The sequence below is a fragment of the Rutilus rutilus genome, assembly GCF_951802725.1.
Source record: "Rutilus rutilus genome assembly, chromosome: 10".
Lineage (NCBI taxonomy): Eukaryota > Metazoa > Chordata > Actinopteri > Cypriniformes > Leuciscidae > Rutilus > Rutilus rutilus.
In genome coordinates, this window is record NC_140215.1 from 26,717,253 (window position 1) to 26,743,678 (window position 26,426).

Consider the following 26,426-nt stretch of genomic DNA (forward strand, 5'->3'; position numbering starts at 1 on the left):
TGTAATAATATTGGTTTAGTGCCATGCACGTCTACAACACAATTTTTTCTAACACTTTATTGTACATTTTAAGATTGTTTAAACCCTCTCACATTGAGTTATCTGGATAATTTTTTAGAGGTTTAATTAGCTTAATCTGCTTAACTATTCTTTATATTGTTGACAGCATATCTCCTCTACCTTTTTCCTGAAAAACTGTAATGATCATCTGTCAGTCATTTGAAGGGGAGGTGCAGTGCTGAAAAAGACAGAGCCAATGCTTGCTGCATTGCTCTGCATATCTGGCAGTCATCTTGAATGGCAGGTGTATCCTGTGCATTTCATTTTCTTTTTCATGTTTGATCCTCCTAATTCAGTGACATATCGATAAAACTAACGTCCAAATGCTTGGGGTCAGTAAGATTTTTTTTTTTTTTTTTTTTTTTTGCATAAATTTTAGCAACAATGCATAGAATTGATTAAAAATTCAACTTTGACATCACAGGTATAAATACAATGAAAACTATTCAAAAATAAATGTATTTATACATATAAAAGTTATTATTATTATTATTATTATTATATAAAATGATGTAAGATGGAGAAAAAAAAAATGCTGCCATATTTTACTGTTTCGGTTGTAATCAAATCATGTGCACAATACATACTTATTTTAAATTCCAGTTTGTACTGTTATGGTGATAATTTGACCCCAAAAAAAGTTCATTATAAAAATGCAAAACAGTAGCATTTTTATTTGTGGGATTAGGATTTTGGACCCCACTGTATAAATCTGATCCTAAAAGACTGGGAGAATGTCATCGGAATGAAATTAAATATTTTTAAGAAACCCAATTAATTCTACATCACTGCTTAGATACACATAATCATAAGAGTTAGTGTAATGTAATGTGATCATGTTGAATACATAGAGTCAGTAGGGGTCCCAGACACAAAGCTGCAGTAAATGAATATCTGATAACCTTGGCTGTGAAGTCACATGCTCATGACATGAGATAGAGAGAGAGAATGCTGTAATGGAAACAAGGCTGCTAACAGGAGTTTAAAAGGGCAACTGACCCCTGTGCTATATCCATCCCTGTGGCGGTCAGATCTAAGCAGACCTGCATACCGTGAGGCTTAAACATCCCCCTGTGCTTCCGCTCTCTCTGCCGTCAACTTCATCGCAAGACTCCATCATTCCCACAATTCATGGCCGGAGCAGCTGCAGATGCCCCTGCAGAAATGTTAGTGACTCAAGTTGACAGGTGTAGGTCGACGGTCACAGCGAGATGGTCTGTGGGGCCTTACATGGTGCTGAAGCAAACGTTACACATCATCTTGATGTGAAACAATGTATTTATCGAATGTTTTTATTCATTTCTATTCCATAGTACTCTCAAATTCCAACATTAACCTGCCAGGTCGAGATGATCAAGGCCCAATCTCTCCGTCGTCACAGTTACAGGATAAAAACGCCAACAACCACACCTCTCCCAACTCTTCAAACCCGACCCCCGTTGAGAACGGCAACCAGATCTCCAATGGTAATGGCACAAGAGGTTTGGGGTCTTATTTATTAACCACAAATTATTCAGCAAATACATGTTTAGAAGTTTAGGATTAAAATGTGAAACCACTCAAATCACACTTTCACATGCTGGGTTTTGAGATTTCCCCATTCAAACTCCAATTGTTTAAAGCTTAATCATATATCATTGGCCGCCCCAGCCTTGCTCCAAGGTTTGTTTACCACAGACAGTACCAATGACTGCGTAACCTTTGCGTGACACACGACAGACAGAAAGACCAGCGGTTTACATGCATGAGAATATATTAGAGATAAAGTGAAAGAATAAAGGAAAAGGAAAGAATGGCAGATTGAGGGTGGTTAGTGGAGAGAATGGGATTGGAGAAACAGATATGGTAAGATGAAGTGAGTTGACCCAGAAGCTATCACTGAGGCGGTCCATGATTAAGGTGAAAGACCCTGGACTTGATAAAGTGCTCTCCTAAAGAGCCATCAGATGGCTCAGGGTCTCTCCGCCTCCCTTACACAAACACATACACTCACTCTCTTGGCCTTTTGTCCTCTCAGTGAGGCTAATATCTGCGTGTAAACTTTCGTGAATATAAACTTTCATATTCCACATGAGGGGATGTAGCAGAGAGTGGGCGGAAGTTTTAAACACCCATACACTTAGTCATTATATGCCTGCATCTTGAAGATAATGGTATATGAACTAATGTACATTTCCAGAAGGAAACACCAGTACTTGGAAGGCAGCAAAAAAAATAGCGTTAAAGTTTTATGTAGCTCAGCTCAGGCATATGTTGTGCACAGGCATTAATAAAATATAAAAACTGATAAATACAAAACAAAGTTTGAATATATGTTAAGTAGAGGTTGTAACAATACCCTCATGTCACGATTCGATACATATCACGATACTGAACTCACGATACGATATTATTGCGATACTTTAAGACATATGGTAAAATGTAAAACAAAAAATGTTTACTGTTGATTAAAATGCACAATTTGGTATTACATTGTGGGTGTAAATGATTAGGCTTGGACTTGGTGATGATAACACAATGCACAGGACAATGGTGACACCAGATATGATTCTGAAGCTGAAAATACAGAATCATTTAAGACGAATATGCTTACACTCTAACACTGACTAGATATATTTAAAATAATGTAGGCCACTTTTTAATGGTAACATAAGGCAATTGGCATTATCAGGACCCACAAATATCCCCCCCATTGCATTATTATACATTATATTCAACATTATAGTAGTTTAATATAAGACTGACTTTAAAACTGTCAACTTTTTTCTCACACAGTAATTTTAATTGTGGGTGAACTATACACAATACAGATTGCCACTACCCACGATACATATTGTTGCATTTTTGTATTGCGATATATTGTTACACCCCTAATGTTAAATAGTAGAGACAAAAAAAAGTGTAGACAGAATGGAGGATTACAATGCACATTGAAGCAGCATATTCCACGACATGCACGAAGAATGTTACATTTAACATCCGCATATTTCTTTCTCAATAGGAACGCTGGAAGACGATGGGCATCCGAAGTCAAATGCATCCAGCACCTCGGCGTTACACAGGCACATGGACAGCCACCACACTCAGGTGAAGCATATACACAAACACACGCTCTCTTGTGGCATCTGTCATCTACTCTTCCGTGGGGAGAAGGTCTCCAGTGACCCCAAATGGCAGATGTAATCATGGGTAATGAAAGTGAGAGCGGGCCCTATGTCATCCCAGACTCAGCACTCTGCCAAATGAAATGAGTGAAGGCTTATCTGGAGATCGTATTCAGAGATGCATTAGAGCAAGAGGGGTGGCGCTTCAAACAGGACTCTCCTCCGCAGGAACATGCCGAAACCATCACTGCGTGCTTCTCAGCATCTCTCTGTGTGTCCTGAAAGCAGGGTTACCCTCACCAAACATTAAAACTTAATGAGGGTTCTCTGAGAGCTTTCTGCCTCTCTGTTAGTCTCTCGTTCTCTGTACAGTATCTCTATCTTAATGGTACGGTTTGGGAATTTCTTATTCTACTAAGTCATTATTCGGTTGCACTTACCTAAGAAAGTACTGGGTAGTCAAGTCAAGTCAAGTCAAATTTTATTTCTATAGCACATTTAAAAACAACAGAGTTGCGCCAAAGTGCTGTACAGAGCTACAGTGTGCAAATAAAAAGCATTAGAATAGACAAGACAAAATACAATTATAGACACGATTACACCCAATATAATCCATTTAATAGATCATATAAAATCAATCAAAAGAGACTTAATTAAAAGCCAAATATAAGATAACTATATGGGTTAAGGCTAGGTTTAAGGGGGTTATTACTCAGTTATTGTAATTACTATAATAAGTACATAGTATGTACATGGCGAACTGGACTGTAAAATAAAGTGCAATCCATTATTCTATAATACTGGAGCCAAGTCATTTTCATTTACCTGCCTCTAATATTATGGTGGGTTTTTTTTAGTACTGTGATGTTTGGAAATTCACCATGATAATACCAGTTTTTTTTGTTTATTTTTGGAACCATAGAACATTTTATTATTAGATTTAGACAATGTTTAGACAATGTAAACTTTAATATTATAAAGTTGTGCATAACATATAATAATGGAATGCATTTATTTATTTAATTATTTACTATGAAAGGTCAAACGGGACATAATTAAATGAAATCTAAAGGTATAACACCTGAATATAAAGTTATAATTCTAAGTATTTAAATGTAAAGATATACATAAATCTAAGATTTATTTATAAATGCGAATATGTAATAAGTCTGGATACATACATTTAAATTTGAATATACTTATGTCTAAATATATACACATTTTAATATAAAAATGTAAATTGTCTATATATGAAAAAACATGTTAATATGTGAATATGTAATAAGTCTGGATACATACATTTAAATTTGAATATACTTATGTCTAAATATAGATAAACATTTTAATATATAAATGTAAATTGTCTATATATGAAAAAACATGTTAATATGTGAATATGTAATAAGTCTGGATACATACATTTAAATTTGAATATACTTATGTCTAAATATAGATAAACATTTTAATATATAAATGTAAATTGTCTATATATATATTCTATAAGTATATATATTCAGATGTACATTCACTTACATATTCAGTTAGATTTTCAGACCTATAACTGTATAAATTCATATTTGCATCTATATATTCATACATGTGTATAAGTATACCCTGTAATTATTATTTCATGTAATTATTTGGCCCTTCATAATTTATCAGAATGTTTTGTTTATTTTTCACTTTCTTGTGTTGTCTGTCTATCCAAGTTTGACTCTTAGATTTTTTTTTTTATCAAATCATAAGAGACTTGTTTAAAGACTGTTAAAGAAAGACTGATGAATGGCACATCAATGGATTAAATCCTGTCTTTACATAATTTTGGATTAAATGATAAGTATATATGACCTTGACCATAAATAATACATGGATGAGTGCCACCGGCTGCCAGGTAAAAAGCTCCAATGAATCAAGGCTGAATCTTCCTAAATGTCTAGCTTATAGATAGCTTTAACCGTGACATTCATGGCATGAGCAGTATACAATGTATACGTAGAGAACGTGAAGTTGGTAGTTATATTGAAAAAAAAACAATATGTATGCATACAAGCGTAGACACACACACACAGAGAGCGCCATACAGTAGCTAGAGAAAACACCATCTGTTAGGATGATGGGATTGAGGACAGATATATGGCACTGTCACCTGCTGACACCAAAGAGAGAATTATTTGATTTATGGCAGTCAAATGCTCATTTTAGAAGCTTATGTGCTTTGTAGAGAGATCCACAACAGACTGCACTGTCTCGCATAAGTGTATCATCATCTGAATGGCTGTGTTCCAAAATCTAGTGAGATGCCATGTAGATGCCATAGACAGGAGTCCCGACAAAGAGCCTGTTCTAAAAGTTTGTCATTAACATTGCACAACGAAAAAAAAAAAAAAATCTGACCTCATGTTGGCTAAAAACAGAGGTGAGCCCGCATCCTTTGCAGAGAAGGCAGTAACAAAATGCATTGCAACAAGCTTGTAGGACAAAAGAAATCCAAGAAGGCGGACTGAGTCGTAAACATAATGACATTCATTAATGAAAATGATCATTAAAATGTCCAATTAAATAAAACAATATTGTGGTAAATGCTAATACATATAATATAGTCATTTAATAAATACATTTTACAGTTTTATCCTCTATTTTATCTATATGTGCTGGTTTATGCTTATTGTGAGTATTTTTTTATTTATTTTTTAACATAGCAATACTAATGTCAAATCAATGTCCAATTAAATAAAACAATATTGTGGTAAACGCTAATACAGATAATATAGTCATTTAATAAATACATTTTACAGTTTTATCCTCTATTTTATCTATATGTGCTGTTTTATGCTTATTGAGGTGTTTTGTCAAATGTCAAATCAATTGAGTCTCATACACTTTTAAAGTTCCATGTCAGTCCAAATGGAATCTGATCATATTTAGCAAGTGTGAACATAAAAACAAAATCACATCAAAGCCACATTAATTTGTGGTTTGAAATCCTATTACAATTTAATTTCTGGAAATCCGTTTCAGTCCGACAACTCTGATCGGATTTAACGTAGCGTTTTTCCTTGTCATTTTCTCACGCCATGGAGCCTAAATATAAACACGTCAGACGTCGTTGCGGAAACAAGGTTGTGTTGATGTGAAAATTATAATATAATGGAGAAAATATATAATATAATGGTGAAAAAAAACAAAAATACTATAATCTTAGTTGTCCAGTAATGGGGTGTCTTCACTTTCACTTTAATTTCTGCCACTGCTTAATTAGATATTGTGACATAGTGTAAGACAATCCCTCCATGTTGTTTCTGGCGTATGCCTACCAATGCAACGCTATTGGCATAGAAATCAACGCCTACATTCTGAAAACTAACGAGCGCCATGGGACACAAAAATCGGATCTGAACAGTTGGACAGTCAATCATTTAGATCAAATTCCAGTCGGATTTTTACTTAAAGTGTGAATGTAGTCTCAGAATGTAGAGAGAGGCAGCACACTAGATTTTGGACCAAAGATAGAATATTTCAGGTATTTCTTCTGTCTCATAATTGTTCCATGTCTGCATAATCTCCCTGCTCTACTCGCCAAGTCATACTTGAATTCCAGTAATGGAAATATTCTTTCATAATAATTGAAAGCGAGAGACCACCACAGTGCACCTGTCACTCTCTACATGTAATTTGTGGCCCCCTGCCGAAGGCCCCACATTATGGAACGTATGCTGGCCTGTAATGATTTATGTATATGTATAATGCTGTGGCCCTGAGATACTCTTCCATAAAGTGGAACACACACTTGTCGTAAACGCGTGTGGGCCAGTAGTTTTTAAATGCAAAACAAATAACCAGTGTCATTCGAGCTAAGCGGAGCAGTGTAAGGTTCCTGAGAGGAGAGCTGGGGTCCTCTCTCGCTCTCACTCTCACTCAGCTGTGTTGTCATATTTCCCAGCGCTGAGAGCTGTGGATTGTTTGTCCATTAAAAATGAAGCGTCCTAGTTTCTCTAATGGCATCGGCATCCTGCATTTCCAATCCAGTTTGTTCTGGCACAGGGAAAGAATGACAGAAGTCTGTCATTATCCTAATGAACATAGTGTAACCAGTCCTTCCCACAAAAATACATTTTGGGTTTACCTGTGAGAGTCACTTGAGAAACCACTCAATTATATTAGCTACAACAGTTAATTTGATTTATTTTCTGACAAAAATAATTAATCTGCATTTAAGACCTAATTATTAGTGCTTTTTTAGACCTTGCCACACATAATGCATTGTATCTATCATTAAAAAAAGGGAACGGTCCCGCTTAAAGGGATAGTTCACCCAAAAAACGATATTTTGAAGAATATGGTTAATCAAACAGTTGATGGACCCCATTGACTTCCATAATATATATTTTTTTCCCATACTATGGAAGTCCATCAACTGTTTGGTTAACCATATTCTGCAAAATATCTTTTGTGTTCAGCAGAAGAAAGAAATTCATACTGGTTTGGAACAACATGAGGGTGAGTAAATGATGACAGAATTTTCATTTTTGGGTGAACTATGCCGTTAAAGTGTGCTGGTCCAATGGTCTACTTGCCTACGAATAATTATGGTCGTTGTTTACAAGCCGTATGAATGAACACATTCTATAAAAGCCGCTTTGTTTAATTCTGATTTATGCAATCACAAGCTGCGTAAATTTAAATTATGTACACCGTTCAAAAGTCTGGGGTCGGTAAGATCTCATATGCTCACCACGGCTGCATTTATCTGATAAAAAAAATACAGTAAAAACAGTAATATTGTGAAATATTACAATTTTAAATGTTTTCTATTTGAATATACACTCACCTAAAGGATTATTAGGAACACCATACTAATACTGTGTTTGACCCCCTTTCGCCTTCAGAACTGCCTTAATTCTACGTGGCATTGATTCAACAAGGTGCTGAAAGCATTCTTTAGAAATGTTGGCCCATATTGATAGGATAGCATCTTGCAGTTGATGGAGATTTGTGGGATGCACATCCAGGGCACGAAGCTCCCGTTCCACCACATCCCAAAGATGCTCTATTGGGTTGAGATCTGGTGACTGTGGGGGCCATTTTAGTACAGTGAACTCATTGTCATGTTCAAGAAACCAATTTGAAATGATTCGAGCTTTGTGACATGGTGCATTATCCTGCTGGAAGTAGCCATCAGAGGATGGGTACATGGTGGTCATAAAGGGATGGACATGGTCAGAAACAATGCTCAGGTAGGCCGTGGCATTTAAACGATGCCCAATTGGCACTAAGAGGCCTAAAGTGTGCCAAGAAAACATCCCCCACACCATTACACCACCACCACCAGCCTGCACAGTGGTAACAAGGCATGATGGATCCATGTTCTCATTCTGTTTACGCCAAATTCCGACTCTACCATCTGAATGTCTCAACAGAAATCGAGACTCATCAGACCAGGCAACATTTTTCCAGTCTTCAACTGTCCAATTTTGGTGAGCTCGTGCAAATTGTAGCCTCTTTTTCCTATTTGTAGTGGAGATGAGTGGTACCCGGTGGGGTCTTCTGCTGTTGTAGCCCATCCGCCTCAAGGTTGTGCGTGTTGTGGCTTCACAAATGCTTTGCTGCATACCTCGGTTGTAACGAGTGGTTATTTCAGTCAAAGTTGCTCTTCTATCAGCTTGAATCAGTCGGCCCATTCTCCTCTGACCTCTAGCATCAACAAGGCATTTTCGCCCACAGGACTGCCGCATACTGGATGTTTTTCCCTTTTCACACCATTCTTTGTAAACCCTAGAAATGGTTGTGCGTGAAAATCCCAGTAACTGAGCAGATTGTGAAATACTCAGACCGGCCCGTCTGGCACCAACAACCATGCCACGCTCAAAATTGCTTAAATCACCTTTCTTTCCCATTCTGACATTCAGTTTGGAGTTCAGGAGATTGTCTTGACCAGGACCACACCCCTAAATGCATTGAAGCAACTGCCATGTGATTGGTTGATTAGATAATTGCATTCATGAGAAATTGAACAGGTGTTCCTAATAATCCTTTAGGTGAGTGTATTATACATTTTATTATTGTGATGACACAGCTGAATTTTCATCAGCCATGATGTGGTGCTTAAGAAACATTTCTTGAAAACAGTTGTGCTGCTTAATATTTTTGCAGAAACCATGATCCTTTTTTCAGGATTCTTTAGTAAAAGAACAGAATTAGTTTAAAATGGGATATTTTGTAACATGATAGATACTTTTGAACTTTTGAACGGTAGTGTGTGTATGATATTACAACGTACTGTAGATAGGAACAGGATGTCCGTCAGTTAAACACACACCACATCATGCATTTAATTTCGCATGCAGACATCTGTATTGATTTTAATGGTGCAATCTAGTTTGGTTTCACATCCGTCTAACCAGACCAACCTCGCACATTTTTCCACCCTGAAGTCTTGAGCATGTATCGAAATGTTGGGTTGTATTTTAGAAAGGTAACAGGGTAGAAGCACTTTGCATTTTGCATTTCACTAATGACACCCGAGACGCTTTGTACCTCAAGAAGCACTGAATGCCACAGGCTCTCTGGTTACCGGATCCCATTCTGTCCTCGGTTTCCTGCCTGTGTCACATGATAGGGGTCAAGGTCAAAGGACTGCACTGAAACCAGGAAGTGAATGTAATTTTTTTTTTTTTAAAGACTGATACATATCTACTAAATATCTTTAAACATGTTGTTGTACAGATGCTGAGCTCACCTTAAATGAAACTTAAATTATTCACATGAATAATGAAATATTCAGTGACAGAATCGCCCCCTACAGAGGGAAGTGAGCTACTTGCTAGTACTCTCTGAAACTGGACACTAACCTTTCAAACCACATCAACTAGAGTATATGCTCACTCACTACCAATACTCAGTCCTCTGGTAACTTTACACTGAAGTTTCAGATTCGCCACGCTGTGCCAGATACGCTCTCTCAAAACATCGAACACACCGATGCTAAAATATGTCCACCATCTCGGTCTTGATGTATTTAGCGATGTGGCATCAAACAACACAAGACCCGATCTGTACCAGTAAAACCCGTCCTTTTATCGAAGGCCTGACTTTAGGAAAAACAGATGGCAGAGTGACGATTTGCTCTCATCACTCAAATGTAACCCCACTAGGGGTCATCCTCAAAGGGACACTCTACCTCTTAATGTCCTTATGCCACTCGGAAGCAGGAAACAGCCTTTTAACGCTGTATGATGTATTAGCACACGCCTGCTTCATATTTCCCCGTCTCTCACTCCTCCTCTCGTCTGGTCCAGCCGCTCTTTATTGATCCACATTATAACGTCCCATAACACGCGGAAGATCATGATGTTTAATTATTGATCAGCTTGGTTTCGCCGGAGATTGCGATTGAGAGCGAGAATGAGGCGAGCACAATCCGGCCTTATCAGCATTCAGATCCGCAGGGTGCAGAAGATTGCTTGGAAAATGACAGCAGGAGGAATGAAGTGTTCCCGGACGGGCGCTCTGGTAATGGAGTATTCTTGCTCCGTGTCTGTATGCGATAAGGTCGGAAGAGGCATTTCCTTCTGACAGATCTGCTGTGTATCACGCAGGCCTGTGGATGTTGACCGACTGTAGATACAGTGTGGCCCCATGAGGTATTTAGACACTTAACCAAGACTTTCAAATGTATGAATGTCATTGGTAATAATTCAATAGCAAACCAAGTAGCATCTGTTTTAAAGAAAGATGGCACACACACACACACACACACACATCCATCCATCCGTCTGTCTGTCTATCATTCTGTCTGTTCGTATATAAATCATAAAGCAGTATATGTACTGTTCAAAATCAAAATATTCCGATGCTCTTTTTTAAAAATGCATATTTTAGAGTATTGTGGAAAAGGAGAACATTTTTTATATTCTGAATTTTGCAGTAAATTGTTATTTAACATTTATTAAAAGCTCTAGAAAAGTAATTTTGCATGCACTCCTTTTGTGGATCATGTGATTGATTGAATATTTTGAATATAAGGAATCGAATGTGACTTAAGTGTCTAAATACATTTTGGGGCTACTATAAATAAATAAAAATAAATATCAGTCATTGCGTGTTTTTTTAAAGCAGCCTTGTACGTAAAATCATACAATCCAGTTTGTTTGGTTAGTTTCTTTGGCATTCAGTCATGTCGGCACATCTGTTACAGGTAATCACGTGTATTGAGCACATGATTTCATGTTGTGAAAAAATGTAAGAAATGCTGTATATGTGTTTTGAACACTCTCTCTCTCTCTCTCTGTCTTTCCTCTCTTCCAGAGGAGTCACCTCAACTTCTCGCCTTTCGGTGCGGGGGCGGCGCTGTAGGCTGGGGGGGCTGAATGAGCCCTCAGGCCTGTATAGGGATGGGGTGAGTCTGGTCTATAGCACAGTACCTCACTGGCTGGCCTGCACCTTCCAATTCCCGTCTTTTACGTTTCACTTTTTGCTTCCCATGCTATTGAAGGAAACTGCAGCTCTGCAACATCTAGGATCCGCTCTTGCAATGCAATAGGGGCATAATTTGTAATGATGCCGTTACGGTAATCGATATTAAACAAATAAATTAAAAATGACTCATCATTTAGTCATCTACTTATGCTGTATAGCTTTCTTTCTGTAATGAAGTGTGAAAATGAGCTGCAGTTTTTGCTGAAATTTCTCCATTCCTCACCGCTGGTTCTTCTTTCGTTGCTGCGTACATGATGACCCTGCTCTTTCCTTGATCCCTCATTCAATCCAGTCCCTTTTTTTGCATTCTCTTTCTTCCTAAGTTTTTCTTATTGATTTTCCTCTGAAACAGAGGCTCTTTATGAAGTTTGTCCTCATGCTGAGATGCTCATTGTTGCCTGCTGAATCATGCCTTATAGAGAGTGTGGAGCAGAGCCACGTCTCTGCACTGAATCAATGACTCTTATGTTTCAACCTCAAACAAATGTTCACATGTGCCACACATACGGCCAGCGGGAACAGGCCAGTGTGTAAATGATGTAAACGGATATATACCAGGGATGGCCACTAGTACTCGATTTCAAATGACAATAGAGTTTCACTTTATTTTGATGGTCCCTTTAACACATTCTGTTGACTATAAGTAACGCTGAACCTACATGTCTACTAACTCCCATTAGAGTGTTAGTCGAGTATTAGTGGACTGGTAGGGTTAGGGTCGGAATTTATTGACATGTAGGTGCTCAGAGGAGCATCACAATAAAGAGTTAGCAGATATTAAGCAGAGAGTCTACTAATACTGTAATGAGTTAATTGACATGCAGTTGCAAAGTGACTTCTAGTTAGTAGAATGTTCAAAAGGGACCATCAAAATAAAGTGTTGCCGACAACAGTTATTGATAATAAAAACAGAATTGTGTGACTTTTGTCATCATTAAAACATGTCACACCAATTAAAATCCAGTGATAACTATACACAAATGTGCCAAAACAAACATTTGAGGATAATGGTGTCACTGTCTGATACTTTGCATTAGTTTGTTAACTTGATTTAAAAAGTCAAAGAATTCTCACTCACATACACACAAATTATGTGGTTGTTCTCACAACACGAGTGCGGATTCGTTGTTATCCTTGAACTCTTGTAGCTCACTTTACCAACTTGATTTAAAAAGTCAAAGAATTCAACATGTAATTGCTTTAGCAAAATATTATAATAATTGTAATTAATACAATTATGTTGAATGATCTGTAAAATGCAATCACATTCATACATAAAAATTCATACATGCATATGTGTTTTTTTAAAGTATGACTGTCATTGCATTAAATAGAAAAATGTAAATCCAAGTCAATATTCTTTTGAATAACAAAAGCACAGGCACACTTTGCAAGCATTTAGTTTACAAAAAGAAGATTATTAGATATTAAGATGTTGACTTCTCAAGTAAACAAATGCCCATCCCTTATACACACACATATATATATATATATATATATATATATATATATATATATATATATATATATATATATATATATATATATATACACGCATACACACAAATTATGTGGTTGTTCTCACAACACGAGTACGGATTCGTTGTTATCCTTGAACTCTGTAGCTCACTTTACCTCAGACGTCCTCTAACTTCATGCCTGTAAGCCAATATAGGCTTAGGAGTCACACAGGGTGTCAGATCAGCCTGTACAACCTTTAAAATGATCAGGACTGTCCAGGTTTGTCCTGCCTCAACCTGGATTGATATGCCTTTCAAGGTTTTCTCAGCTTTTTGATGTCCTCAAATTGTCTGAAGGCTTTTCAGGAACATGAAGAGAAGCAGCTGAGGAGCGTTCGTTAGAGGATTATGGTTAGCCATGAGCCTTGCCTTTTTAATTATCTGTCCTTCTGCGCCCATAGGATTTTAATTACTGGTGAAGAGCATGTACTTGATGCACCAAGCATGGGATTTGTATGTTCGTGTTTGTTTTTGAGAGAGTGCGGCATCGCCTAAGACATGCTTAAGAGTTTCTCCGAAGATACTAAAGTGCATTTAGGGATATGGTTACTCTGGTTCCAACAGAAGTTTTCAGTTTGTTTACTTACCATGTGAAAGGAGACCATCCTCAAAAAGACATCACATGAACACCGATTTCTTTTGTTAGGTGACTTCCAAGCCTCGTTGCTCTGGGTTCCTCAGAGTGTTTTCGACAGCTGTATTCCCAGTCTGGCTTATGATGTTCCTCTACAAAGCAAAAGAGAAGCAAAATGATGACAGTTGGAAGCCAAAACAGTTAGAGAAGAACTGGCAGTGTGTTTGATAGTTAAACAAAGAAAATACAATGAATAATCAGGCCTAAATGCGCATGGAACTCCACACAATCTTCAAAACTGGAACATCTGCAATTCGTAGAATTATACAAATCCTTCCATGTTTGTTTATTAAGTGTTATGGCTAATTTTATAATGCTTTCAGATATCAGTAAAACTTCAGTATTCTTAGTTCCATTTAATACATTCTACATATTTAAATTAATTTGTCAGATTTTCAAAAGCAGCACAGAAAACAGTCTTTTGATTTCAAAATGGTACCAAAAAGTAAAAATTTTTTGGACATGGCACCTCAAAACTACTATGGTATTTTGTACCATGTACCATGGTATTCCTGCAAGTACTATGGTATATACAGTGCTATGCATAAGTTTAGGCAACCATGCCAAAGTTGACTAAAAAGAGGAATAAAAAATGCATATACCTAGAGATTGGCATGATTTTATTTCAGTTAGCCTAATAGCTAGTTTGATTTGCATTGAGAGATGATCTTATGGAAAGTACTCCATGCCAATCTCTAGGTATGGTGAAGGCTATGTGATGATGTGGGGCTATTTTAATTCCAAAGGCCAAGGGAACTTTATCAGGATGCATAGTATCCTAAAAAAAAAATAAAAAAAATACTTAAAAATAAAAATCTGCCTGCCTCTATGGGAATTTAACATAGTGGTGCCCAAACTTATGCACCCTGTTTTTTAAGGAAGAACATTTATTTATTTACGATACATTATTCATTCACAAAGAAAATTGGTGTCCTTAAAGGTTGGATTTTTCCTAATTTTTTAAAATAAGGCATTAAGTTAAATTTGCAAAATATGATTTTTTATTCCTCTTTTTAGTCAACTTTAGCATGGTTGCCTAAACTTATGCATAGCACTGTAAATACAGTAATCATTCAGTACCATGGTAAACAGAATGTCAAATGAAATTACCATCTACTTCGACATACCTTTTTCTGTAAGGGAATTAATAAACCCTCACCACGAAAAGGCACAAATGTAGTACTATGGTACAGTGATGGTATCTGATGGTAATACCATTGTACTGTGATATAAACCAATGTACTGAAATATTATCATTTACAGTAATATTTTTTAAAGTGACAGCTAACTTATGTTGCAGAAGATTTAAATTAAATAAATTCTTAAGAAAATGTTCTTCTTTTGTTTTCAGGATATATTGAGCAGCAAATCAACATATTAGAATGATTTCTACAATATCATGTGACACTGGAGTAATGATGTTGAAAATTGAGCTTTGCCACCACAGGAATAAATTTAAAATAAAAAAAAAACTTTTTAAAATAGTTTAAGTAGAAAACAGTTGGTTTTAAATCGTAATACTATTTCACAATATTGCTGTTTTTACTTTACTTTTGATCAAATAAATGCAGCCTTGGTGAGCAATAAGAGACTTTAAAAAAAACTTAAAATCTATCCTCAACCCAAACTTTTGAGCAACAAAAGAAACATGGTGATTTTTGGGTAAATATTTTTGTATGCAAACACAGGGATTCTCTTACAGTTTTCACAGGTGTTTTTTTTTTTTTTTTTTTGACGAGATGCTATGAGAAAATGTGGAATTTCAAATCCTCCTGGAATTGAGAATTGAAAGACCCCCACACATCTGGACATGACTGGTCACCGTGAGGGGATCCCATGGGTTCTTGTAGAGGGGCGGGACAGGATAAGAGAGGAGGAGAGCATACTAATCTTCTTAAAGGCTGAATGATAAAAGAGCCATTGGAGAATCCAACTGCACATCTGTACGGCCTGGACAGAGAGATTAACACGCATATCTCCATAGACCACAATCTGAATTCGCTCCCCAAAAGAATATAGAGACATTCATACCCCTCAAGCTGGAATAAGGAAGGGTGTACCGATGAGGCAGGTCCATTGAAGTTTGAGAAATATTTATGCACAGTGCTTCTCAGCTGCTTTTGTTTCAAGACCCAGATTTTACACTGGGCATTATAAGTGGCTTCAAGTTTTCATCATATATAAAGTAAAATTTCTTTAAAATCAAACATTGAAATTTAATGTTACATTCTTCATAGGCCAGACAAATTGCAAAATTGTTAATATGCTGGATGGTAAGCTATATGTCTTGGAGAATATCTCTTGAATTTATGCATGTATGCATTCATTTAGGCCAATTTATGCTTAAAACCAGGGGGCAATATATTTTTCAATTGTAAAATAAAGATAGTAAGTAAAAATATCCAAACATCTTCAAAACAAAATTGTGTAACATAACACTTGTTTTCAGAGAATAGGCTATGTTGTGAATTTATTTATGACCTTATTTGTTTTCTAAATAAAATATTTTCCAATAGTACAACCAAGATAGCAAGAACAAATATCTAGTAGCCTAAGTATGATTTAATTAAAATTATGAAGAAATTATTTTTCACAGTGCTTCTCGACAACTTTTGTTTCACGACCCAGATTTTACCCGATAAGTTATCATAAAGACATTTTAAAAAGTATTTAAAACTTTAGTAAAACATTGAAATGTACTAATATCACAATGAACTACATAGGTCAAATAATCAAAATTGTGAACATGCTGAATTGGACCATTTTTGTTTATTGAATGCAACAGTTTCATGCTCTCAGCAGTCAATACTTCACACAACAAAGCACACCGTGGTCGACAATAAAACTTCATTGGAAGTTTGATTGGACATTTTTTTCTTCCTTTTAAAAAGTTAATAAGCCTGTTTATCTTAATTAAACACCATTATATGGTGAGTTCCATTTGAATGTTTCGCTCCATTATCCTTTAGCTTGTGACCCACCAGTTGAAAACCACAGCAGATGCTAAAGACACTTTGAGAAAATGTTGAAAAGCATATGAACCATTAAAAGCCATTTTATCAGTTGTCATTACTGCCACCTCAATATGAATAGTATCCAGTTTTGCTGTATACAGCATAGATAAGAAATAGCGAGAGATAGTATCTCATATAAAGGACAATGAGGAGAGCGTAAGAGGCGGAGAAAGCAAGTTATGTGTTCCGCCGAATGCCCCAGCAGAGTGAGAATCCCATAATATGCGTGTTAATAATGATTCCCTGACCTTTGCCCTTTGTATCAAGATTGCTTTAGTAGGTGTCGGGGCTAAAGTAGTGCAGTCCTCGCTGCAGAAGCCTCATGGATGATAAGAACGTGATGAGCCTCGCATGTCCCCGCTGACCTTTCACTGCGCTGACATTCAGGCATGACCCGTATTGAGTTCCAGCCCTCTATCTCATGAAGGGGTGAGCCAGGCTGAATGTCAGCCACGGGCCACCCCTTTCCCCAGGGATGAGGTATTTCCATGTGTCCTCCCCTTCTTCTGAGCCTACTGACCAGCTGCCCTTATTTACATACTTTCAAAATTACGGCCCTTTAGTTTGGCACATGCTGTTAGTGTGTTGTTTTAGGATTTTTAAAAATTCTTAATTTCCTTAATAGTATATAAATATCATGCATATTTGAGGTTTATTTTTCTTATACTGGCAAACATTAGAAACGAGGAGAGAAAAAATCCAGTAACTTAATTCAAGATAGGCTATATTCTCTGAAATTGTCTATATTTTTGCTTTTGAAATCATTTTCTTTTTTCACTGCCGTTTTTTACTGGCGTATTTTGAACTGTAGGTGTTTTATCCATGTGCTTTACCCATGGATTTGAACACTAGCGCGTAATGGGGGCCGTTTGTTGTTTGGAAACCTCCAGAGACACCATCTCATCTGAATTGCAAAGGCTGAATCGCTGAATATTCTGTCAATTGATTGTCAAAGAACTGGATGTCCCTGATGGTTTCAGAGGCAGGGCTAAATTTAGAGTATAAGTGGTCATGTAGCCCGCCTGTCTGTATCTACATCTGTAAGTGTGCATGTGTGCCCTTTGATGAAGCGCATAAATAATGCAAGGTTAAATATGATGAGGTTTTTTGGCTTGAATATGAATAGCTGCATGTGATCCAGGTGCTTTGTGTGTGGCTTTGTGTACCGTCCAGATAGCATTACAGGTGTGAATGCAGTGATTGACACAGACGTTGTGCTTGGTCTTAATGAGTGTGCGTGATTGACTGACTGTGTGTGTGTGTGTGTGTGTGTGTGTGTGTGTGTGTGTGTGTGTGTGTGTACGATATGTTCGGTACACTGTGTGCCATCTTGATGCTAGTGATGTCAGAACTGAGAGTCGACAGTTAGGTGTAAATTATGGATCAGTACTTTCGAGCAGCGTACGTGGGTGTGCATGTCTGTAAATGGCCTGGATTCCTAGAATACGCTTCTGCTGTACTGTAACACGTCGCCACTGCACTCTCACAATGTTTCTGGATGAGTTCTCTCTCAGAGCAGACTGGAGTGGTGAAATAGGCCAGGGGCATCCCGTTACGTCATTTGAGATAGTCTAACAACAGTATCCACTGTATGCTTGGCCCCCGTATCTCCCTAAACACTCTCCTCGTGCAGAGAACAGGAGGATTATCAGCATTAAACATACATTCCCCCTAGTTATGACATGAAGGGTTTAAGGGAGTGTCATAAAATTAGCATATCAAACATATTAGTTACAGTGATTTGAACTCTCAGTAGATTTTTCCTGGTCCCCAACTCTACTTATATTCCTCACCATGTATATTTAGGTATTTATTTTGAAATCTGAAAATATCTGATCTTTTTTACTGGCTTTTTTTGGGCGGTTTCGTTTTCTTCATTCTGTTGGATTCTCATCTAGGTGCTTTAGACACCAGTTATTAATTGGGGCCATTTCTCATTTGGAAACCTCAAGTCACACCATCTCATTTGAATTGCAAAGTCTGAATAGCTGAATTATTCTGTCAATTGATTATAAAAGAAATTGATGTCCCAGACTGTTTTTTTTTTTTTTTTAAACTGAACTGTAGATTTCAAATCTGCTGTTTGGTTATTTATGTTATATTTCAGCACATTAAACGCATATCCAACACTTACAACAGGGATGCTTCACCCGGAGCAACCTTGCTCAAGGGCAGTAATTGGTTCAGTCTAAGGTTCGATCCAGGTTAACAGCCCAAATTGGTTCTTCCTTTATGTACAAAAGACCGTTTTGTAAGGATTATGTAATTTCCACTTATTAACTTTACCAATAACAACAGATGACAGTCTCTTCTGTTATTCATTCATCTGACGTCCTATTATGGCTCGTTTCCACTGAGCGGTGCGATACGGTACAGTACAGTACAGTACAATTCGGGACGGTAAATCCTGATCTGGCTTGCGTTTCCACTGCCAACAGTACCCTTACTTGATAGGCATGGTGTAGCCTATGCCGGAAAGAAGCGATCGACGTCATTTTCACACAAAGAAGAAAGCGACATTGTAAAGAACAATGGATGACAGAGTAGATCTTGTTCTTGATTCTCGGCATGTTTGTCACAAGAAGACAAGCGTCGACATTACGCGTTTCTCAATACCAAGTACGCAAAGTTCGGACTAGCCATGTCCGACTCAGGAGAATGACTCCCGAAGACGCGAGTCCACTTGAAAGTGTCACTCAGCTTGCTCTGCTACTCCGGTAATCTCTGTATGTACATTTTAGGCAACATTAAAACTAAATATGTTGTAAAACACCACACTGCCTCTTTTCGTTTTCATTTAAAGAAATCTTAAACAACAGCCACACAAATGTGGTTCAGGCAATGCGTATTGATTATATTCACTGCATGTATAACATTAGCCTATTTATATAACAAAACGAAATATAAAACACAACCCTGTCTCTATTAATATGGTTCAGGCAAAATGTGCATTTGTACTCTGATCATCTTCACTGTAATAAAATTAAAAATGACAAAACTCAACCCTGTTAAATTTCAGTTTTATCAATAATAGCCATTATAAAAGTATAAGTGGAAGGTACAAGAAGCTATACAATAAGAAATAGCCTAAAGCAAACAATGCAGTCAAACGTACAAAGTCAGCGCTCTCTAATGTTACAACGGTAAAGTTAAATAGCCTAAATATAAAGTTATGAAATTTCACTTGGCCCTCAGCCAAACCGATTGGCCAGGAAACAAATTATAGATTCACGAGACCAAAGATCGGCCGTTAGATACACAAGACGAATTATATCTCATGTTTAACCACTACAGAGACGTCAGAGTCGGGGGCAAACATCAGAAGGACTAGCCGAGGAAAGGCCGTTCCAGGCGGGGTACATGAGTGTTGAGCGCCCGGTGATCGCCTGGAATGGATCTCACAACCTGGATAAAATTTTCATACAAAATAAATAAACCACAGATTTGAGCTTTAAACAACTACATTCTTGCCTGAAAAACTCTTAAAACTACATTTCGTGACACAATAACAGTGGTATTGTATTTCAACTGTATATAAAAAAAATGGCGCCTCTTATGTTGTCATTCCCCTTGTAGCACGCGCAAGTGACGATACTCTGTCAACCAATCAACGTTCTGCAGTGAGTCTAGCTCCACCCTTTAGTACCGTACCACTGTGCTAGGTACCCCCAACGGAAGGGTACCGAAAAAGTGGTACGGTTCGGCATTTTGGTACCATTCACTTTTGACAGTGGATACGGAAATAATTGCGTACCTTACCGTTCAGTGGAAACGAGCCATTAGAGAGAGAGAACAAATGGACAGGGGGCTTTCTCTTTGACCAAACTAAAGCCATGTGACTTTCCCTCATCCCTGCATCTGTCATGAATGGATCCGAGGCACAGCAGGAGGTCCTGTTCCATTTGTGGCATTTACCAGCTGCAGATGATTGGGATGGATTGATTTATCGGTTTATTGATTACGCTTGTATGATGGATGAGAGGCGCCCATGGGTGGGTTTTGTGTATGTGCGTATGTTAGGGTTGCCAGTTGCATCAGGCAGCAGCTGTTAGGAGAGGTTTTTCTTTTCTTTTTATTCTTTTAACATCAATAGGTCCTTCTAATCCAGGTACTTGCACTTTTATTCTCTTTCTCAATTCATCCACACAATGACTTTAATACACCTCTTCTATGATTTTTCCTATTCTTTACCATGGACACTTGTATGTATTGTATGACAAAATATCCTCGCTCAAATCACAGCTCCACCAAATGCTGAACACATTTCATTTCCTGCTTTAGCTGCTTTGTGCTTTACCTATTTGGGTTATTTTACTTTTACGATCTAAATTATATTTTGGATCATTGCTGTTATGTTCATTTGTATCATTGGTGGTAAGTAGTATAGATACCTGTAGATCAGGGGTAGCCAAAACTTCTTTTGAAGGGCTACCATCCTGCAGAGTTTAGCTCCAACCCTAATCAAACACACCTGGACCAACTAATCAAGGTGTTCGGGATCACTTGAAAATGACAGGCAGGTGTTTTGGAGCAGGGATGGAACTGAAGTGCAGGAAAGTAGCCCTTCAGGAGGGTTGGCTACCCCTGCTGTATTCCATCCATTATGCACCATACTAAACATGACCTTTCTGTCATTTTCTCAGGTGCTCCAGAGGTCACGTGCATGTGGGGATCAGCGGGCCACTCTGCAGGAATTAATGCGTTGGCGGAGGAGTGTTTGTGACGGTCGACCGGACTGGCAGAACGCTTGGCTCCACACAAACACCTCACCCACCCTAACGACGAAGACCAAGAGTCCCAGAAAGAAAGCATCACCCTAGAGATTGTGGTCTTCTTGAGTTAAACCTCAGTTAAACCCCAGTCCTTAGGCCTGATGGCCTTTGTTTTGCCCCTCACATAGGGTTGATGTCCTCTAAACAGAGCCAGACTCTGAACTCAGGAGAAGAGGGCATCCCAATTTGTTCTTGTTCCTCTCTTCACTTCTTTTGAAAGAATCAAAGGTTCCTTGGAAAATTTGCTCCACACGTCTCTCCAACTAATGACCAACTGGGACCAAATAACACACAGCCCCCAAAGACTACCAATCTCTGTCCTGAAGAAACAAAGGGGACATGGCTATTATGAATCCCATTCGCAGTGTTCTGAACATCTCGCTGTCTGAAAGTTCTCATCACATCGCTTTGATTGCAACTCATCTTAGGGCTGTGCAAACATATCTCAACTGTGCTATTGCGTGCTATAGTCTACATTGTGAGCCATATTTTAGTTTTAAACCCTGGTGCTGGTCGCTCCATATGTGGTTGTTGTTGCCTGGGTTGGGTAAAAAGTGCCAGTTCTGTTCCAACTCAAGCACTCGAGGCACATGGACGTGACAGACCTTAAAGTTTACAAAACTTTGTGTTGACCTCATAGGCCTAGCTTTGTGAACAAAGTCCTCCTTCAGGTTCAGAAAAGCAACTACACCTCACACTTTTTCAGGTGCTTTGGTTACCCTCCATCAGTGTTGGCAACCATCACACACAGGTTGTGACCTTACGAAGAGGTCAGGGTTCAGGGAAATTATCAGTAACAAGTCAACAACATTTCCACCAGCTTCTGGACTACATTCATTGTTCACTATAGGCTAATGTGCGCACACTTCTGCAACATGAAACCAAGAGGTTTCACAAGACATACAGTTGACGAACTTGAAGGCACCTGATTTATATCGAATGGTTAAAGAGCACAATTCTCCAAGTACACCTTTAGATGGAACAATCATTACTGGTGGATGGATATTACTGCCGATTTGACTCAGACAACTCCTGCAACAAGAGTTCTTTGACTTTTCCTCAAAGGTGCTTATGTACGAATGCTGAGTTGTATGGTAACATGTTAATACCTTAGTAGACGATCTGTACAAACAGCGCATGATCTTTGGTCCCCCTGAAGTTTCAGAATATTCTCTCGTAGTTCTTAATGTGTGAAGGTAAACACAGGTCTCGAGGCATATGGTTTATCCATACAGTGTGCACGTACAGATTTATTACCTGAAAGAACTTAGGTAAATATTTTTGGACTTTTAACTCTGGGTTCACACCAGGAGCCCCACCATAAGCACAGCCATGTACCTGACATATACAGGTGCTTTTCTGAGAATAAGCAGAACTTGACCTTCTGGTTCTGGTTGTCTTCAATATGACTGAATAGATGGGTTATGTACAGATTGCAAATGTTTTATGAGTATATTGGCAAATTATTGTCTTTATAATGGAAAGTTATTCCCGAATGTTCAAGGGTGCAATGACAGAAGGACTAAGGTGGTGGGTTTTATAGTGTGAAAATCATTTTAGTACAGAATGATTGTTTATTCATGGTAAACTCTTTAGCCGTTGTCCATCCACATAGGACTGCGGTCAATCTTTGAAATGTATAAAGATATTTAATTTATTGTACAGAACTTTTGTGTTTGTGCAAGTACGTTTGAGTTGCACTTTGCCGCTGTTTCGTTTAAGCTTCATTAAGAGCGTCCCTTCACGTCTATTTACGTCCTGACTTGCTGAAAAAAGGGTCCCCAAATGTTACACCTTCTAGAAAAAGTTCATTCAACTCCTCTGACACAATGATCTGTGTCAAGTTCTTTGGTCTCAATATTTAAATGTCAATCTTAATATTTAAATCTGAGAAAACGGTGACTTAATATGTATGGTCTACATAATCAGTTTTGTTTAATGATTGTATTGAAACAGTAGGCTACATTATTTGCAATGTAAACCGTGATCTAAAATTCACTCAAAATAACAATGTAGAGGTGATTTTTAAGACCCAGTCATCCTTTCTGGCTATATAAGTCGATACAAACCGCTCTGAAAGAGGCTGCTAAGGCTTATGTTTCTCATATCTTCTTCTAGGCCTAACTCTTATCTACCCAACTAATGTGAATACTCCCTTTCCCCATTCCATTGGACGGTGGTTTAAGCATCTTTCACTGCTGTGCAGTCCTGCAGAACAGAGACTCATATTAAAATCACTGTGCAGGCCGGTGCTGATGGAGACCGGAACTCACTTCATGGGTTTGCTCCACAGTTTTGGAATGGCTGCTTTGCATCGCTACTGCTTAACAGGGTTACGACACTATTATTTGAAACATTAATTTATTGAAAAAAAAATGCTATTTTATAATGTCTAGTATTGACATGCCATCAATACTACAAAAGCAAAAAGAGAATGAAAAGAACTGTACAGTATGAGCCCATTTTTCTACTCCGTTGTTAAAAAGGGAACGTATGTTAAAGCATGAGATCTCTCTTACTTACACACCTCATCTGTCTGTTTTTCTGTGCTTAGTCTGATACAGTGTGGAGATATAGACTTCATTGGATCATGCCCGTTGTCTTAGGTGCTGTGAAACCATCCAGACATGCTGTTATGAACTTCTCACCTTCCAGCCCAACACGGCCTCGTTATAATGGACTTATTGATTTGATAGCAAAATAATGGCCAGAAATGGTTTGGTTAAGCTCAGTATGTAGTGAATATCTCCCAGTGTTGTAGTCGAGACAAGTTCATTCGAGTCCCAAGTCATGACCGTAACCAGAATAGGGTTGAGTTCAAGACCATGTTTTCTTGCCTCTCTTGACTCGATCTCGACTGTTTTCTGTTCTTGACTCGATCTCGACTGTTTTCTGGTCTCGACTCGGATTCAACCCTCTTCTGGTCTAGGTCTTGACTCCAACTCGAATGAGCTGGTCTCAGATACAACACTGACATCTTCATCTCAAGACATTGAAAAACTCATTCAGATTCCTGTGCTTGCTCAAATATGCAGAGCTCAACAAAATATTAAATTACCATGGCTGTTACTGTCTTTTGTAGTCAATGTGTTTTTTTCTTCCTTTCTGATCCTTCTGTAAATTATATATAAACATGCCTGTTACTTCAATACATGTCTGTGGGCAAAGAAAAAAAAAAAAGTATGTCTTGGTAAATATTTTGTTTTGAAATGTTTTATAAAGTTCCTGTACAGCAATAAAGCACAGTGTCAGTCAACTGGCAAAAAATCTGGTCATTTCTTAAGATGGGGGGTGGGGGTATTTGAGGAAATCAGTTTGAAAGACCCCTGGCTCCCTGTTAAACCCCAGCCTGGTTCACTTAGGTTCACTTTTACACCTGGTATTAAGATGCGTTTTGGTCGATCGGATCACATGTAGTCGAGGGAGACACATTCCCGTTTACACATGGTGTTTTAATTTGTCTCTTTTGACCACTTTCAACCACTTCTATCCTGATTTCTTCGAGGGGAGGGTCTGTAGGCGGGTAAATGTATGTTTATTTTTTCAGATCTCCTGATCTAATGAACAAAATAAGCGTGCGCAATTTACATATGAACGTGCCCGAATATTGCCCGTATCACGAATATTGCAATCATTTGCATTTTCGCTCAAAAATAAGAATGGAAGTATGGTTAAGTAGGGTGGGAGTGGGGCTTGTGATACTGAATTGCCACATTCATGTTCACATTCTGGCTTTATTGTTAATCAAAAAAAGTGAAGCCTAAAAAAAACAACAAAAAAACAATGGGGAAGTCTGTGTGACATTTAACATTGTACTAAACCAAACTAAATTTCTGCAATGCTACAGCGTAAATAATTAAATAGAATATACTTTTAGTTTGCAAAATAAATACTTTGTTCCTGGCAACAAGTTTGTATACCATTTAAAAGTTTGGGGTTGATAAACTTTTAATGTTCTGTTGTGCTCAACAAGGACTTTTTTAGGATTTTTCAATGAACAAAGTTAAAAAGAACAGCATTTTTATTTTAAATATTTTTTGTAATGTGTTTTTGCGGAAAAAAAGGTAAAATCAAAAGATAAAGGTAAAGGTAAAACTACATTAAGGTCTCGTTTGTTAACATTAGTTAATGCATTAACTAACATGAACTAACACTGAGTAATACATTTGGTTACTATATTTTTAAATTTTTGTAAATGTTAGTTAATAAAAATAGTCGTCCATTGTATCACAGTGCATTAACTTATGTTAATTTTAACAATGTTTTAGAGAATGTTCAGATGAGCATTAAATTAGATGAATAAATGCTGTAGTATTTATTTTGTATACCCGTTAACATTCTTAGTTCATGTTAACTAATGAAACTTTATTGTAAATTGTTACCAAAATACAGTAGTCAACATTTGAAGTGGATCAAAAAAGTTCATCAAAGACAAGAACGGGTATTGTTCAAAATTCATGTATAACTTTGATGAAAGTTTTTCAAAACCTTCATGACCACAAACATTTGAACGGGATTGTTTGTGTATATGCTAATCGCACATATTCAATTGTCACTATATCTTCCAGTCCTACAGAAGTTTTACACTGACCGTTAACTGGTTATTGTTTATTTCAACATCAGGATTTTTTTGCAAACTGAACAGTGAAGATTACAATCTCACAAACAGACAGAAATAGAGGCCTTCCTTCCGCCTGACCAAAACAGCAAACATCCGGAGCGGTTCCCCAGCACACAGGGTATGTAACCGGTGCTTATGTGAGCGTGTAATATTGCATAATGTGGCGATTTGAATGAGGGGTGTGTGTGTGTGTGTGTGTTTACTGTTAGACAGTGCAGGGCTGGGA

At 37.7% G+C, this 26,426-nt stretch overlaps 1 protein-coding gene across 5 annotated transcripts in view; it reads left to right on the forward strand.

Moving 5' to 3' along the window:
- The window catches only part of myo16 (myosin XVI), a 227,586-nt gene extending 205,844 nt beyond the window's left edge, over positions 1 to 21,742 (forward strand). For 2 of the 5 annotated variants that reach the window (XM_084421067.1, XM_084421065.1), the window contains exons 33-35: positions 1,374 to 1,541; positions 3,062 to 3,147; positions 21,451 to 21,742. In XM_084421067.1, the coding sequence (XP_084277193.1) occupies positions 1,374 to 1,541; positions 3,062 to 3,147; positions 21,451 to 21,627 (431 nt within the window). In that variant the 3' untranslated portion in view covers positions 21,628 to 21,742. Of the gene's footprint in view, positions 1 to 1,373; positions 1,542 to 3,061; positions 3,148 to 11,468; positions 11,560 to 21,450 lie in introns of all 5 variants that reach the window. The other 3 variants (XM_084421068.1, XM_084421069.1, XM_084421066.1) reach the window with 3 other exon arrangements.
- Positions 21,743 to 26,426: the final 4,684 nt, after the last annotated feature.